The sequence below is a fragment of the Dunckerocampus dactyliophorus genome, chromosome 10, assembly GCF_027744805.1.
Source record: "Dunckerocampus dactyliophorus isolate RoL2022-P2 chromosome 10, RoL_Ddac_1.1, whole genome shotgun sequence".
Taxonomy (NCBI): domain Eukaryota; kingdom Metazoa; phylum Chordata; class Actinopteri; order Syngnathiformes; family Syngnathidae; genus Dunckerocampus; species Dunckerocampus dactyliophorus.
The window spans coordinates 31,968,743-31,983,257 of NC_072828.1; the positions used below are offsets into that span (position 1 = coordinate 31,968,743).

The 14,515-nt window shown below is 48.4% G+C and overlaps 1 protein-coding gene across 7 annotated transcripts in view; it reads left to right on the top strand.

The window, feature by feature from the left end:
• The window catches only part of palld (palladin, cytoskeletal associated protein), an 88,507-nt gene that overhangs the window by 57,608 nt on the left and 16,384 nt on the right, over positions 1–14,515 (top strand). For 6 of the 7 annotated variants that reach the window (XM_054789227.1, XM_054789228.1, XM_054789231.1 and 3 more), the window contains 3 exons: positions 86–763; positions 2,340–2,484; positions 2,643–2,744. In XM_054789227.1, the coding sequence (XP_054645202.1) occupies positions 86–763; positions 2,340–2,484; positions 2,643–2,744 (925 nt within the window). The remainder of the gene's footprint in view (positions 1–85; positions 764–2,339; positions 2,485–2,642; positions 2,745–14,515) is intronic. The other variant, XM_054789230.1, reaches the window with a different exon arrangement.

Sequence of the window (14,515 nt, forward strand, 5' to 3'; positions counted from 1 at the left end):
GAGAAAGCCTCTCATTTAGGAGGCTTTGGGTCTTTGCTCTGTGCTACTACACTGATGATGAGGTCTTTCTTTGCTTTTAATCCAGGAATGCATCTCAGCTGAAGCAGCTTCAGGAGCAGATTCTTCTGGAGCAGCAGGAAGCGGCCATTTGGCAGCAGCAGCAAAACCAGGAAGTGGTGCCTCCTCCACAGGAAGCTGTCCCAGCAGATTCCCCGTCCCCGTCCCCGCCTCTCCCCCCTCCACCCTCCTTCCAGGAGCTGGAGAGCACCGCAGGCATGCAGGCTACCACCTTCAACTATGCCCGGCCCAAACAATTCATCGCTGCCCAGAGCCCGGCAGGGGGTGGCGGTGGCGGGTTTGTCACCCAGTCCTCAGGCTCCTCGGGTTCCAGCCTGTCCTCCCCCCTGTCCCCACCCGCTTCACATAAACCCTTCAACAAGATCGTTGTGCCACCGTTCACCGAGTCGGGCAGCGTGGACTCGCCAAGCTCACCTTCCTTCCCACCCCCGCCGCCACCGTTCTTTGCTTCCAGCAACCTGTCATCACCATCGGGCAGCGCCCACGACTTCCCTCCTCCACCACCACCGCCTCCACCTCCACCCGTGTCAATGTCCTCCGTCCTCCCTGACATATCCACACCATTGTCCTTCGTCCCTTCATCTCCAGCCTCCAGCTTCCTGTCATCAGTGTTGCTGGCCACGCCCCCTACACCTAGGGGTCCTGCGGTCAACGCTCTGGGTCTTCCCAAAGGGAACAGCACTGTGTGAGTTCCCTAATCCATTTCAAACATGAAAAGTACTTCTACCACCTTGGATGCAGGCCTGCTTCATGGAGGATGACATAAAGTGTTATTATTAGGGACGGGGTGGTTCCACTGAGTGGAATGATTAGTGTCCACACCTTTAACCAGAGCCTCACCAAAACTAAATGGCTTCTTTCTTGGCCGTTGCACCATTTTAGAATGAAATCGGTGTATGTAAGGTGACCGTCACTACAAGACAACTCCTTTTTCAAAAGTATATCAAGACAAAATTAGCCTTCAAAAGGATATCATATTTCTCAGCTGCTGGACGGCAATATCTTGTAATTAGCATCATAAAATATGCATCCGTAGTTTGCTAGCTTGCAAACAACCTTTGATAGACTTTTTTTCACTAACTAGTGTGTGAGAATGACCTGTTGCTTTGCATGTATACAACTCATGACGTCCAATATAAGACAATCCTTCTTTTTCTTACTTGTTGCTGGGTTGTCTTATACTCAGGTCCTTAACTAATTTAATCTGATTGTTTTTTCAAATTCACCATGAAATACGTACATTTGTATGACGCTTGAAATGTGTACTTTCAGTGGAGTCCACCTGCGTTCAAGTCTAACAATAGGTCTCAATTATGAAAGCCACATTTGCAAAAGCTATGTATCAGACGTCACATCTGACAAAACCTGTGGAGCAAAGAAACAAGTTAGAAGGTCACAGGGAAGTCAAATGTTTCTAGACTCCAAAATTTCAGTGTGAAGCTTCTGGGATGAGACTCAGCACCTCCAAATCTGAGGCCATGGTTCTCAGTGGGTTAGGAATGAGGTCCTGCCCCAGGTGGAGGAGTTCAAGGATCCGGGGGTCTTGTTAACGAGTGAGGGAATGTTGGAGCGTGAAGTCGACAGCCGGCTGGCGCAGCGTCTGCAGTAATGCGGTCGCTGTACTGGACCGTCGTGGTGAAGACAGAGCTGAGCCGGAAGGCAAAGCTCTCAATTTACCATTCGATCTATGTTCCCACCCTCACCTATGGTCATGAGCTTTGGGTCATGACGGAAAGAACGAGAGCGCGGATACAAGCATTAGTTGAAGTTTTTGTTCTTGTGGCTAGTAGTTGTTACTTCCATTTAGCTAATGTGTAAAAAGGTTGGGGTGTTGGTTGGAAGCAGGTGATCATTGTTGGGAGGCTGTTGTTAGAACCAGTGGTGTAATAGTAAGGACAAACTTAGTCTTAGTCTCTGTCAGCACTAATTGAACTCATGAGTTGATTGTATTGCAACAAGTGTAAGATGTGTGGCTTTCACTACAGCTGAGTAGCAACCTGTTTAAAGCGCATGCAGAGCAAGATAAAGCTGCTGTATGCCTATCACTCATCATGCTTTAAATGCAGATACTGCCATGTGGGGAGTTAATTAAAAACAACCACATGAGGAGGTTGCAGCAACAGCTGCTGATACAAATAGAGACTGATTGTGGAGACTTGGCAATTAAATGAATACAAGCAGCATAACTAAATTGCATGGTAACAAATATTTTTGGTCAGTCAAGTGTTGTTGTCAAGTGTTTTTGTTATGTCCCCATGCAGAAAAGTCTTCCCCAAGAAGTCACCCACCGCCCGCACGCCTCGCCTCAGCTCAGACTCAGACATCCAGGGCTCCAAAGACGCTGTCATCCAGGACTTGGAGAGGAAACTGCGCTTTAAAGAGGAGCGCATGAGCAACGGGCAACAGGTGTGTGTTCCCTTTGCTAGCGCTTCATGTTATAACAACTAACACGCCTAACAGCAGCCTTCATCATACTGACTTGAAATACAGCTGAGTGCATGTGTGTCTCGCAACTCACACACTAACCCGTGCTGACGCCCTCCCAATTCATGCGATGGTTGCAGAGGCTAACCTATGAAGAGAAGATGGCTCGCAGGCTGCTGGGAGCCGACAACGCCGCCACGGTGTTAAAGACGCAGGACGCCCAGGAGGAGCCCGTCACACAGGTACTCGTCATCAGGGGGCGCACACACCTGAAAACACACGCAGTGTGGCAGCCTGCAATCTTGGAAAAGCTTAGATTTGATTGCTGTGTTCATTTACTGTAAGTCATTGAATTTCAGATACTGTAATTAATTTGCTTGGAAATGTAACTCGTACATTCTTTCAAAGTGTCTAGGGTACTCATTTGTCTGGAAAGTGACAAAATTCATTTCAAGGACATTTTTTTAAATTTTCCATCATCCACAAACCCAGTGTGAGACAAGAACACAAGTCTTTTCCTTTTCTGTATGTTGGAGATTGTCCTGGCAGTTTTTCACTGAGAATGCATGTATTTGGGATTCACCTCTAAAGCCCTCTAAAAAAACAGCAAAAATACCGCCACCAACGCTCCATTTCCATGCCGTGTCGATCAACGAAGCTGAGACGTAAGGAAGTACCTTTCTGAACTAACGGCATGGCTCGATCAACTTTGTGTACAGCTGTGATATCAAGCACTATGCCCTCCATGTATCACCATCAATATCATGGTGACTTACTCCACTGACATTTGGAAGTCTGGTCCAGCTGGCCTGGGGCGTCTTTTCCAGTTGATCTCGGGTAGGTGGAAACCATTTCTACTAGGGGTGCTCCAATCCATTGGCCAATTTCCGCAAAAAAGCACGGTATCGGCAAATGCCGATACATGTGTCAGGAGTGGCAGATGCCACAGCAAGAAAAACAGGATCCCAACGCAAGATAAATACAAAAATAAAGTTTAATTACAAAAGGTGACCAAACAGGCAAAGTACAAACAAAGGAAAATCCACTACGGGTAAGAAACACAAAACACTGACAGCAGAAGGCTGTCAGGAAAAAACTAGAAGCAACAACGAAAAAACACTGAAGGCAAACCAGCAGGAAAACACTACAAAAGTACAGAGCAGGTAAATGCAGGCAAAGGTAATGAGCCAGAGAGCAGGGCAAGGGTAGTGGACCCGGATTGAGCGGGAGCAAGGAACAGGAGGTCAGGGAGTACAATCTGGCAAAGATCAGATGCTGCTGCCTTGCTTAAGAGGAGTCCAGATTGCTGATTGCCCGCAGGTGCACTCCGTCGTCTCCGCCCACGCCGGCTGAGGTGCACTGCGGACAAATGGCAGACAGGCGGCAGCAGAGCGACAAGCAACGTGTGACAGTATGTCCCCCCCTCATAAGACGCCTCCTGGCGGGTTACCTGGCTTGTTAGGATGGAAATGGTGGAAGTCGCTTATGAGTGACGGGTCCAAGATAAGGGAGCGGGAGACCCAAGAACGCTCCTCAGGGCCGTAACCCTCCCAGTCGACCAGGTACTGGAACCCTCTGCCCCTCCTTTGGGAGTCCAAGATAGCCTTCACCGTGTATGCTGGATGGCCATTGATCAGGCGCGGCGGAGGAGGCGACTCAACCGGGGGGCACAGGTGACTGGAGGACACAGGCTTGAGGCAGGAGACATGGAATACCGGGTGTACCTTGAGTGCTGGTGGTAGTTTAAGTCTGACGGAGGAGGGACCGATGATGGAGTCAATTTGGTATGGTAGCTTCCGGCTGGTTCTGGCCAGTGGTAAGTCCCTGGATGATAACCAGACTTCCTGACCGACCTGGTAGATGGGTGCCGGAATTCTGTGGCGGTCGGCCAGGCGTCGATTGCGCTCCGCCGTGCGGTTCAGCGCGGCTACCGTCTCTTGCCATACTCTTCGGGCACGGCGAAGGTGGATCTGGACCGATGGTCCTGACACTTCCGCCTCCTGAGACGGAAAAAGAGGAGGCTGGTATCCATTAGCGACTTTAAAGGGTGACATACCTGTGGCCGAGCTGACAAGGGTGTTATGCGCGTACTCCACCCAGGGGAGGTGGATGGACCAGGATGACGGGTGTCGGTGGCAGACGCAGCGTAAGGCGGCCTCGAGGTCCTGGTTGGCCCGCTCTGTCTGGCCGTTGATTTGGGGGTGATGACCGGATGATAGGCTCACCGATGCCCCGAGCATTTTGCAGAAGGACTTCCATACCTCGGAAGTGAATTGGGGTCCTCTGTCGGAAACAATATTGAGTGGAATGCCGTGGATGCGGAAGACATGTCTCACCAAGAGTCGAGCTGTGTCCAATGATGTAGGTAGTCCAGGTAATGCTATAAAATGTACCATCTTCGAAAACCGGTCAACAATGTTCAGAATGGTGGTGGTTCCTCTGAAAGAGGGTAGTCCAGTAACGAAGTCCATTGCTATATGTGACCAGGGACGGGTCGGGATGGGTAGAGGTTGTAACAAACCCGCCGGAGGTCGATTTGATGACTTATTTCTGGCGCAGACAGAGCAGGCCACGACAAACTCCTTCACATCCGCCGCCATGGAGGGCCACCAAAACCTCTGCGCCAATGCCAACTGAGTTCGTCTGGTTCCTGGGTGACAGGTAACTCTCGATGCGTGACCCCACTGTAGTACGTCTGATCTCAGTGTCTCTGGAACAAACACTTTACCAGCCGGGCAACCCTCTGGAGACTCCTCCCCTTCCGTTGCCTCCGACACCTCCCTCTCCACCTCCCACCAAACAGCGCCCAACACCCGGGCCACAGTTATGATGGTTTCAGGCGCTGTTCTCTCCTCTGTGGAGCTGAAGACTCTGGACAGGGCGTCAGGTTTAATATAGCGTGAACCGGGTCTGTAGGTGATGGAGAAATTGAAGCGTGTTAGGAACAGTGACCAACGGGCTTGTCTGGCATTAAGTCTCTGGGCGGTTCTGATGTAGGATAAGTTCTTGTGGTCGGTGATAACTATAAAAGGATGAACTGCGCCCTCCAGCCAATGCCGCCACTCCCGCAGCGCGAGAACAATGACCAACAGCTCCCTGTTGCCCACATTGTAGTTCCCTTCAGCCTGTGTGAGGCGATGCGAGAAGAAGGCGCAGGGATGCAGTTTCTGGTCGACCGGGGACCGCTGGGACAGCACGGCTCCCACTCCCGTATCAGAAGCGTCAACCTCAACAGAAAATTGTAAATTAGGATCAGGATGTACCAGAACCGGAGCGGATGTAAACAAGGTTTTGAGTGGGTTAAAAGCAGAATTTGCCTCTGGGGTCCATACAAACGGAATCTTAGGGGATGTAAGCCTAGTCAGAGGTCCTGCTTTGCTGCTGAAATTACGTATGAATCGCATGTAGAAGTTGGCGAACCCGAGGAACCTCTGCAGGTGCTTCCTTGATTTAGGAGTAGGCCACTCGACCACCGCCTGGATCTTGGCGGGATCGGCACGCAGTTGACCCTTCTCCACAATGTACCCCAGAAATGGCACCGAAGTGACATGAAAGTCGCACTTCTCTGCTTTCACGTAGAGCGTATTCTCCATTAATCGCTGGAGAACTAGTCGGACATGAGTGGTGTGGTCTTGAAGGTTCCTGGAAAAGATAAGTATGTCATCCAGATATACGAAGCAGAATTGATTTATCATGTCGCTGAGGAGGTCGTTAATGAGATTTTGGAATACTGCCAGGGCGTTAGTGAGACCCAAAGGCATCACCAGATATTCGAAATTAGTTAAACGCGGTCTTCCACTCATCTCCATCCTTAATGCGCACAAGATGATAGGCGTTGCGGAGATCTAATTTAGAAAAAATGCGTGCAGAGTGTAAGGCGGAGAAAGCAGAATCCATAAGCGGCAAGGAGTAACTATTGCGGACAGTAATGCTATTGAGCCCCCGGTAATCGATACAGGGCCGTAGACATTTATCCTTTTTGGCAACAAAGAAAAAGCCCGCCCCAAGTGGCGAGGAGGAAGGTCGAATAAGACCGGCTGCTAGGGAGGAGGATATGTATTCCTTGAGGGCTTTTTGTTCTGGAGCGGAAATGTTATACATTGGGGGGGGCATTAAAAAGCTGTAGTTTGGTGCGGCATTTGGCGGGCGGGCACTTGGTGGAGTGTGGTGACTTTTCGAGGCTCGCGATGTGATCATCGGTCGGGTGGCGGCTAATGTAGCCATGTGTGCGTGGCAGTTGGGGGTCTAACACAACCCGAAAAGTGGTTGGATTCGTCAGACGAGAGGAAAACGGGTTTGCCTGGGGGTCCTGCTGCGGCGCCATCAAGCTGCTCTCGCATCCAAAGTCTCCTTAAAGAAGGCGCCTGATCCTCTAAGTTTCACCAGTGATTTTGCAAAAGTAAGTCAAATACTGTATGTGTTTGGCATGGTTCCCCTTTCATATCACATAGCCTAGGGGGCACCAACGTGAGCCCCCCATGACCACACGAGGTGCCTGCAAGCCTGCTTTTCATTCAGGCTTTCAGTTCATCTTGTGAGAACACTAGAAACAAATACCAAATGTGAGTTGAGGATACCAGCATTTTTTTCACGTTCTGGTAAAACTAGCATACTAGCATGTTGTTTGGCTATGAAAATAAATTGTCATGCGCCGGCTAAAAATAGCTTTCAGATCACACGATGCAGAGAAGGCAGACCACTGGGTAAGAATAGTTTAATACAAAAAATAACCTCAAAGAGGAAGAAGGTTAACAAAAGGAGTAGGCGAGCAAAAAGGAGACCCAAACAGAGTAAAAAAAAACTGAGAACAAAAAGTCACTGCGGAAAAGCCGACAGGAGAACTCTAACCTTAGCGTAGAGGAAAAACAAGGACGCTGCCGGAATAGCCGGGCAGGAATAAGTACAACAGCCGATAGCAAGGAAGATAACAAGCTAGGAAGCCAAAGGCACGGAAGGTTGGCACTGTTGTATGCAAGGTGCGTAGACAATCTGGCAATGGGCTGCTGCCATCCCACAGCTTAAAAGCGGTGGCAGGTAATTGGCAGAAGGTGTATTAATGGCCCAGCTCCGCCTCAGCATGCGCTAGGGAGACAGGACAACAGGCGGCAGCAGAGCAACAACAAAGATCATGACATAAATGTCCATTTTCAATTTGCTCCTGATTGGAGCGTCCCTAGTTTCAACCCTGCAAGTTTTGTCAGCGCTAACAATTCTTCATTTATTGTGATTCAGTCTATTGGAGCAGTGTCCTCCTCGACATGCACGCCAAGCCTCTCCATCCATGGTAATGCTGTATGCCACTCAGTGCAGCACAAACACTCCATTTCTATCAGCATGGCTTGGCAAGCTCCACATCTACACCACTAAGTCATGCCGGTCCTGACTCTTTCAGCTCCCTTCTGCTCCGACGTTTCAATCTCTCTTCTTGTCCCTTCAGCTTCTAAAACCTGTAGCTCGCCCTTTTGTATATTCAGGCTTATAAATACAGTATGAGGTTCTGCATCCTAATCTTTCCCAAAGTTGTTGTTGTCTTTGCCTCTCATAAAGTCTGCCACAGCAAACACACAACACGCTCTAAATGCTGTTGTTGGTGATGAAAGTGGCGTAAGTTACTTTGTGCTCTCAGTGGAATCAGCAAAGAGGTTCTTGTGATGACCAAAATACTGTTATTCTATAGGTTACATGTTATCATCATTGTTACTATCCGGTTACAGCAAATATATTCAATGTTGGCGGAATAGGTCAGTCCCAATTACGTGCCTTCTTAGTGGAAAAATTGCCAGGATGAGGCAGATATTTAGAACAGTAGTCCCCAAGCTTTTTTGACCGGCTTGTGTGCCCACAAATGTTATTTATGTTATTTATTATGTACACTAGGTCCCCAACTTACGAACATCCGACTTGCGAACATTCGGAGATGCGAACACAAGCCGACCGGTCTATATTTTCATATGTTTTGCCTTATAAGTACATATTTATACTGTACATGCTTGACCAGCAGAGGGCACTGTGACACTGCTAATGGGATCAACAGGAGAGGAAGACAAGGAAGAGGAAGGAGGAAGGCTCAGAGTTGTATGATACAACCCGGACAGAGGGTGTGATTAAAGTTTATGAAGAGTTAATAGGCCTGCTTAATTCTACACCATCCACAGAACACTACCTCTTTTAGAAGAGTCTAACCACCACCACCATTTGTCCTTTTTTTCAATAACTCCTCCTCCTCCTCCTCCACAACGACGTATGCTCGACCACTCCTCTTCAAAGGTAAATAACATTTATCATTACGTATTATTATATCATTTTTATTATTGTTTTTTTCATTAATTATCCTGGTTTAATATTACTACTGCATCCAAACTCATATTTACATACATACACATATACTGTATATGTATACACGTACATGTAGTACCTATATCATTGGTCATAGTACCTTTTGTTGGACTTACGAACAAATCGACTTGCGAACGGTCGTCTGGAACCAATTGTGTTTGTAAGTTGGGGACTTAGTGTATTGCGTAAAACTAAGACATGAATAACATCAAATTAAAAGCACAAAATGAATGTTGACCCCCCCCCCATCCACCACTTCAAGAGTCAGCCAAGTGTTTCCAGAGAGATGATTACATGGCTGTTTGACGTGTGTGCTAAAAGGCAGTGTGCTAGCATGAATTACCTTGAGACAAATGTGCACATTAGCACTCAATAAGTCATCCAAACTTACCTTCTTGCATTCCCACATAGCATCAGCATTTGACACGACATATGATAAAAATACAGTAGTAGTCTATCTGTGCGGCATGAGATAAAGTTAGCACACCCACAATGGACATGCATCAAGTGAGACGGATGTAACAGAGAATCCAGCCACTTTTCAAAATAAAACATGAAAAAATGAAATAATGGAAATTATTTTTTCTTTCTGTGCGGCCCGGTACCAAATGACCCGTGACCCGGGGGTTGGGGACCACTGATTTAGAACACACAGAAAGAGAACGATATGTGTGTTCTTGTCTCACATAGCTATTGTGGACACAATTACAAAAAACGTAGAGTTTTCCTTAAAAGTACATAGTTACATTTTACCTTGCAGTAGGTGCACCCTGAACAAATGCCAGTTGCATGCAGGCCACTGCCACCTCCCTGCAAACACACACACACACAGCCCTAAACGTTGTAAAATGGTGCAGAGGCCACCATAAAAAGCTGTGTTTATGTACGCCAGTGTTGCTGGAAAGATACATTTTATTTGTGCGACTAAAAGGTTCAATGGAAGTGCATCAGAGTGGCACCTCCATCCAGTGTCACTTGTTCATTCATCAAGGTCTCCCACCTTTACGCAGAACCATTCCATCGTTCAGTTTCACATGAATACTGTGACAAAGTTTCATGTAATATGGAGGACCAGTTTTCATTTTTAAGAAGGCAATAAAGTCATACAAATAAATAATATTCCTGATAATAATCAGTTGTAGTCAATCAATAATCAAGTTGTAGTCATGTGGGGTGCTTTTCAACGATGTTTGGGAATTAATGTGATATGTTTTGATACATCCGTTTATTTCATTGTCCAGCACAACCTCTTAAGATTGGACACTTGATATTTTAGGTACATTTTTCCTGTAAGAATTAATCAATTTCATAAAAGTAACATGTTAACATTACTAATAACTAACACTACTAATAATAACATACTGTATTATTAGGTAATAACATATTATATAGTGCTATAAGTGCTTTTCTAAAAACTCAAAAGACACTTCACAATAAAGCATACAATAGAGATCAGGGGTGCCCATTAAGTCGATCGCGAGCTACCGGTCGATCGTGAAGGTAGTTTGGGTCGATCGCGTAAACGTCACTTTGTAGATGTCATATGACATCAGTCAGCTGACATTAAGCTCCTCTCCTGATTTGTTAAGATGAAGTGGTGAACAGATGTCGCAAGCTACACACAAAGATGCAACGTTTATTTTTATTATTCCGATTACAGATAAACTAACACAGTGGTAAGATGCCTATAACTGTAAGAAAAGTTATCTGCTCAATTGTAGCGGCTAGTTATGTCATAAGTGGGAGAAGCCACTTGTAAAAAGGGGCGGATCCCAACGCAAGGAAGCAGACCAAAAATAGATACAAAAGGTATTTAATAACACAAAGTGTCCCAAGCGGGGTAAAGTACAACATAAGCAAAAGTCACAAACCAAAAGTAGAAACACAAAACGCTGTCAGCAGAAGGCTGACAGGAAATAACTAGACTACAACTGAGAAGCACTACAGGCAAACCTGAGCTGGAACAACAAATAGTGTAGCAGGAAATAGTTCTGAGCAGAGGGTACAAGGGTGAGCCAGAAAGCGGGGAACAGGTAAGGAGCCGGACGAAGCGGTACATGTAGCAAGGAGTACAATCTGGCACTGGCTCCTAGTTCCCGCTGGGTATATGAAGGGTGCCTGATGAGATTGCCTGCAGGTGTGTGCTGGGGACTCCACCCACACCGGCTGAAGCTGCACAGAGAGCAAATACACAGCAGGCGGCAGCAGAGCGACACACACCATCGTAACAGTATTCCCCCCTCTTATAAGGCGTCTCCTGACAGCCTACCTGGTTTGCAAGGGTGAAGACGGTGGAAGTCGCTAATGAGTGAGGGGTCGAGGATACAGGAGCGGGAGACCCAGGAACGTTCCTCCGGACCGTATCCCTCCCAGTCGACCAAATATTGGAACCATCTACCCCTCTTACGGGAGTCCAAAAGAGCGTTCACAGTGTATGCTGGCTGGCCATCGATCATACGCAGCAGGGGCGGCGCCTCGGCTGGCGAGCACAGCTGGCTGGAGGAAACTGGTTTAATGCAGGAGACGTGAAACACTGGGTGTACCTTGAGAGATGGTGGGAGCATGAGCTTGATGGAGGAGGGGCTGATGATGACGTCAATAGGAAAAGGTCCCACAAACTTTGGAGCTAGTTTCCTGCTGGTTCTTGCTAGTGGCAAATCCTTGGCCGATAGCCAAACCTCCTGGCCCACCTGGTAGTCCGGTGCCGGAACCCTATGGCAATCTGCCAGGCGTTGGTTGCGTGCAGCTGTCCGTTTGAGTGACGCCATCGTCCCCCGCCAGACTCTTCGGGCACGACGCGGGTGGCTTGAACGGACGGAACTGCCACAGCCGACTCCTGTGCAGGGAATAGCGGAGGCTGGTAACCGTAAGCAACTTTAAACGGTGACATACCTGTGGCTGAGCTTATGAGGGTGTTGTGGGCATATTCAACCCAGGGGAGGTGGGAGGACCATGATGCAGGGTGCTGGTGGCAAACACATCGTAACGCCGCTCCAAGGTCCTCGTTGGCCCGCTCTGTCTGGCCGTTTGTCTGAGGGTGATGTCCCGAGGATAGGCTGACAGATGCACCCAAAGTCCTGCAAAAAGCCTTCCACACTCGGGACGTGAATTGGGGACCCCTGTCGGAGACAATGTCAAGTGGTATGCCATGAAGACGAAATACATGTCTCACCAATAGGTGCGCTGTTTCGAGAGCCGAAGGCAGACCCGGCAGGGCGATGAAGTGGACCATCTTAGAGAAACGGTCTACTATGCTCAAAACGACGGTCTTGCCTCGGGAGGCAGGTAGTCCAGTAACAAAGTCCAGGCCGATGTGGGACCAAGGGCGGGATGGGATGGGTAATGGCTGAAGGAGTCCAGCAGGAGAACGGTGAAGAGTCTTGCTTCTGGCGCAGACAGAGCAGGCCGCAACGAATCCCTTTATGTTCGTCGTCATGGATGGCCACCAGAACCTCTGCGCCACCGCGGCTTGTGTGCGACTGACCCCAGGATGGCATGCCATCTTAGACGAGTGCCCCCACTGTATGACATCCGACCTCAGATCCTGGGGAACGAATAGTCTTCCCGGTGGACAGCCGTGAGGCCGTTCCGTGCCGCTGGTAGCCTCCGAAACCCTTTTTTCCACCTCCCACTGGACTGTCCCCAACACCCGAGCCACAGGTATTATAGTCTCTGGTGCAGCCTCCTCCTCCGTGGTACCAAAGGTCCTGGACAGCGCGTAGGGCTTAATATTGCGTGAACCGTGTCTGTAGGTAATGGAGAAGTTGAATCTGGTGAGAAATAGGGACCACCGGGCTTGACGGGCATTGAGTCTTTGAGCAGTTCTAATGTATGCAAGGTTCTTGTGATCGGTGATGACCATGAATGGAAGAGCTGCGCCCTCCAACCAATGACGCCACTCCCGCAGCGCGAGAACGATGGCCAGCAGCTCTCTATTTCCCACATCATAATTACCCTCTGCTTTCGTGAGGTGACGCGAGAAGAATGCACACGGGTGGAGCTTTTGGTCAACTGGGGACCGCTGCGACAGGACGGCTCCCACTCCCGTATCCGATGCGTCGACCTCAACAAGGTACTGTAAGGCAGGATTAGGGTGAATTAACACAGGTGCGGTGGTAAAAAATCTCTTAAGTTGTCTAAACGCCTCCTCAGCCTTGGGGTTCCATACAAATGGTATTTTGGAAGATGTAAGCATGGTCAGAGGTTCGACTTTGCTGCTAAAGTTACGAATAAATCGTCTGTAAAAATTTGCAAAACCCAAAAACCTCTGCAAATGCTTCCTTGTTGTCGGAGTCGGCCATTCGACCACCGCCTGGGTCTTAGCGGGATCGGCACGTATCTGACCCTTCTCCACAATATACCCCAGGAAGGACACGGAGGTGGTGTGAAATTCGCATTTCTCTGCCTTGACATATAATCGGTTCTCTCGAAGTCGCTGGAGGACAAGCCGGACCTGACGGGTATGTTCCTGTAGGTTCCTAGAGAAAATGAGAATGTCATCCAGATAGACAAAGCAAATACGATTAATCATGTCTCTTAGCACATCGTTAATTAGGTTTTGAAAAACCGCCGGGGCATTAGTAAGTCCGAATGGCATCAGCAAATATTCGAAGTGCCCCATAGGTGTATTGAAGGCTGTCTTCCACTCGTCTTCCCTCTTTATGCGTACCAGGTGATATGCGTTCCGTAGATCTAATTTAGAGAATATTTGAGCCGAATGCAAAGTGGACAAGGCGGAGTCCATAAGCGGGAGAGAATACCGGTTGCGGAGAGTGATACTGTTGAGCCCCCTATAGTCGATGCAAGGCCTAAGTGATTTATCCTTCTTGGCGACAAAGAAAAATTCCGCCCCTAACGGGGAAGAGGATGGGCGGATAAATCCAGAAGCAAGAGAGGAGGAAATATAGTCTTTGAGGGCTTGTAGTTCAGGGGCCGAAACGTTATATAATTTGGCATTGGGCAGGCTAGCATCTGGTAACAGCTCAATAGCACAGTCGTAAGGACGATGCGGGGGCAGAGTTTGAGCGCTGTCCTTACTAAAAACCTGCTTCAGGTCATGATAGGTCTCGGGTACCCCAGATAACTCAATCCTCTCTTCGACAACGTGGGTAGTGGGAGTCTCAGTGGCAGCAGAGCGCAAACAATTAGCGTGACAAAAGGGGCTCTAGTTATTTATACGCATCCTGTTCCAATCAATCGAAGGGTTGTGTAATTTTAGCCACGTGATACCAAGAACAACCGGGGCGGAACGAGACGGAATTAAATAGAAACGGATACTCTCAAAATGATTACCCGACAACCGGTGTGACAAAGGTTCGGTCTGGTGAGACACAGCCGCCAAGAGACGCCCATCCAAGGATAGTACCGCCTTAGGGGAGGGTAGTTCAACTAACTTAAGATTGCAATTCTTAGCAAAATTAGGGTCCAAAAAACAATCATCAGAACCCAAGTCAATGAGTACAGTAACTTGAATATTACTCCCCCCTCCCATGATAGTTCCAGGGACCTGTAGTCTGTATGGGGGTGCGCAAGACTGAAAAGGAGTGGCATGGGTCTTATACTCACAGTCCATGAGGGCGATCCCCAACCTTGGGTTGATCGATCCCTGATACCGATGTGAGACTCTCGGCCGATCCCGAGGTCGATCCCCGTCTCTGTCCAGGTCTAACAGGGCATC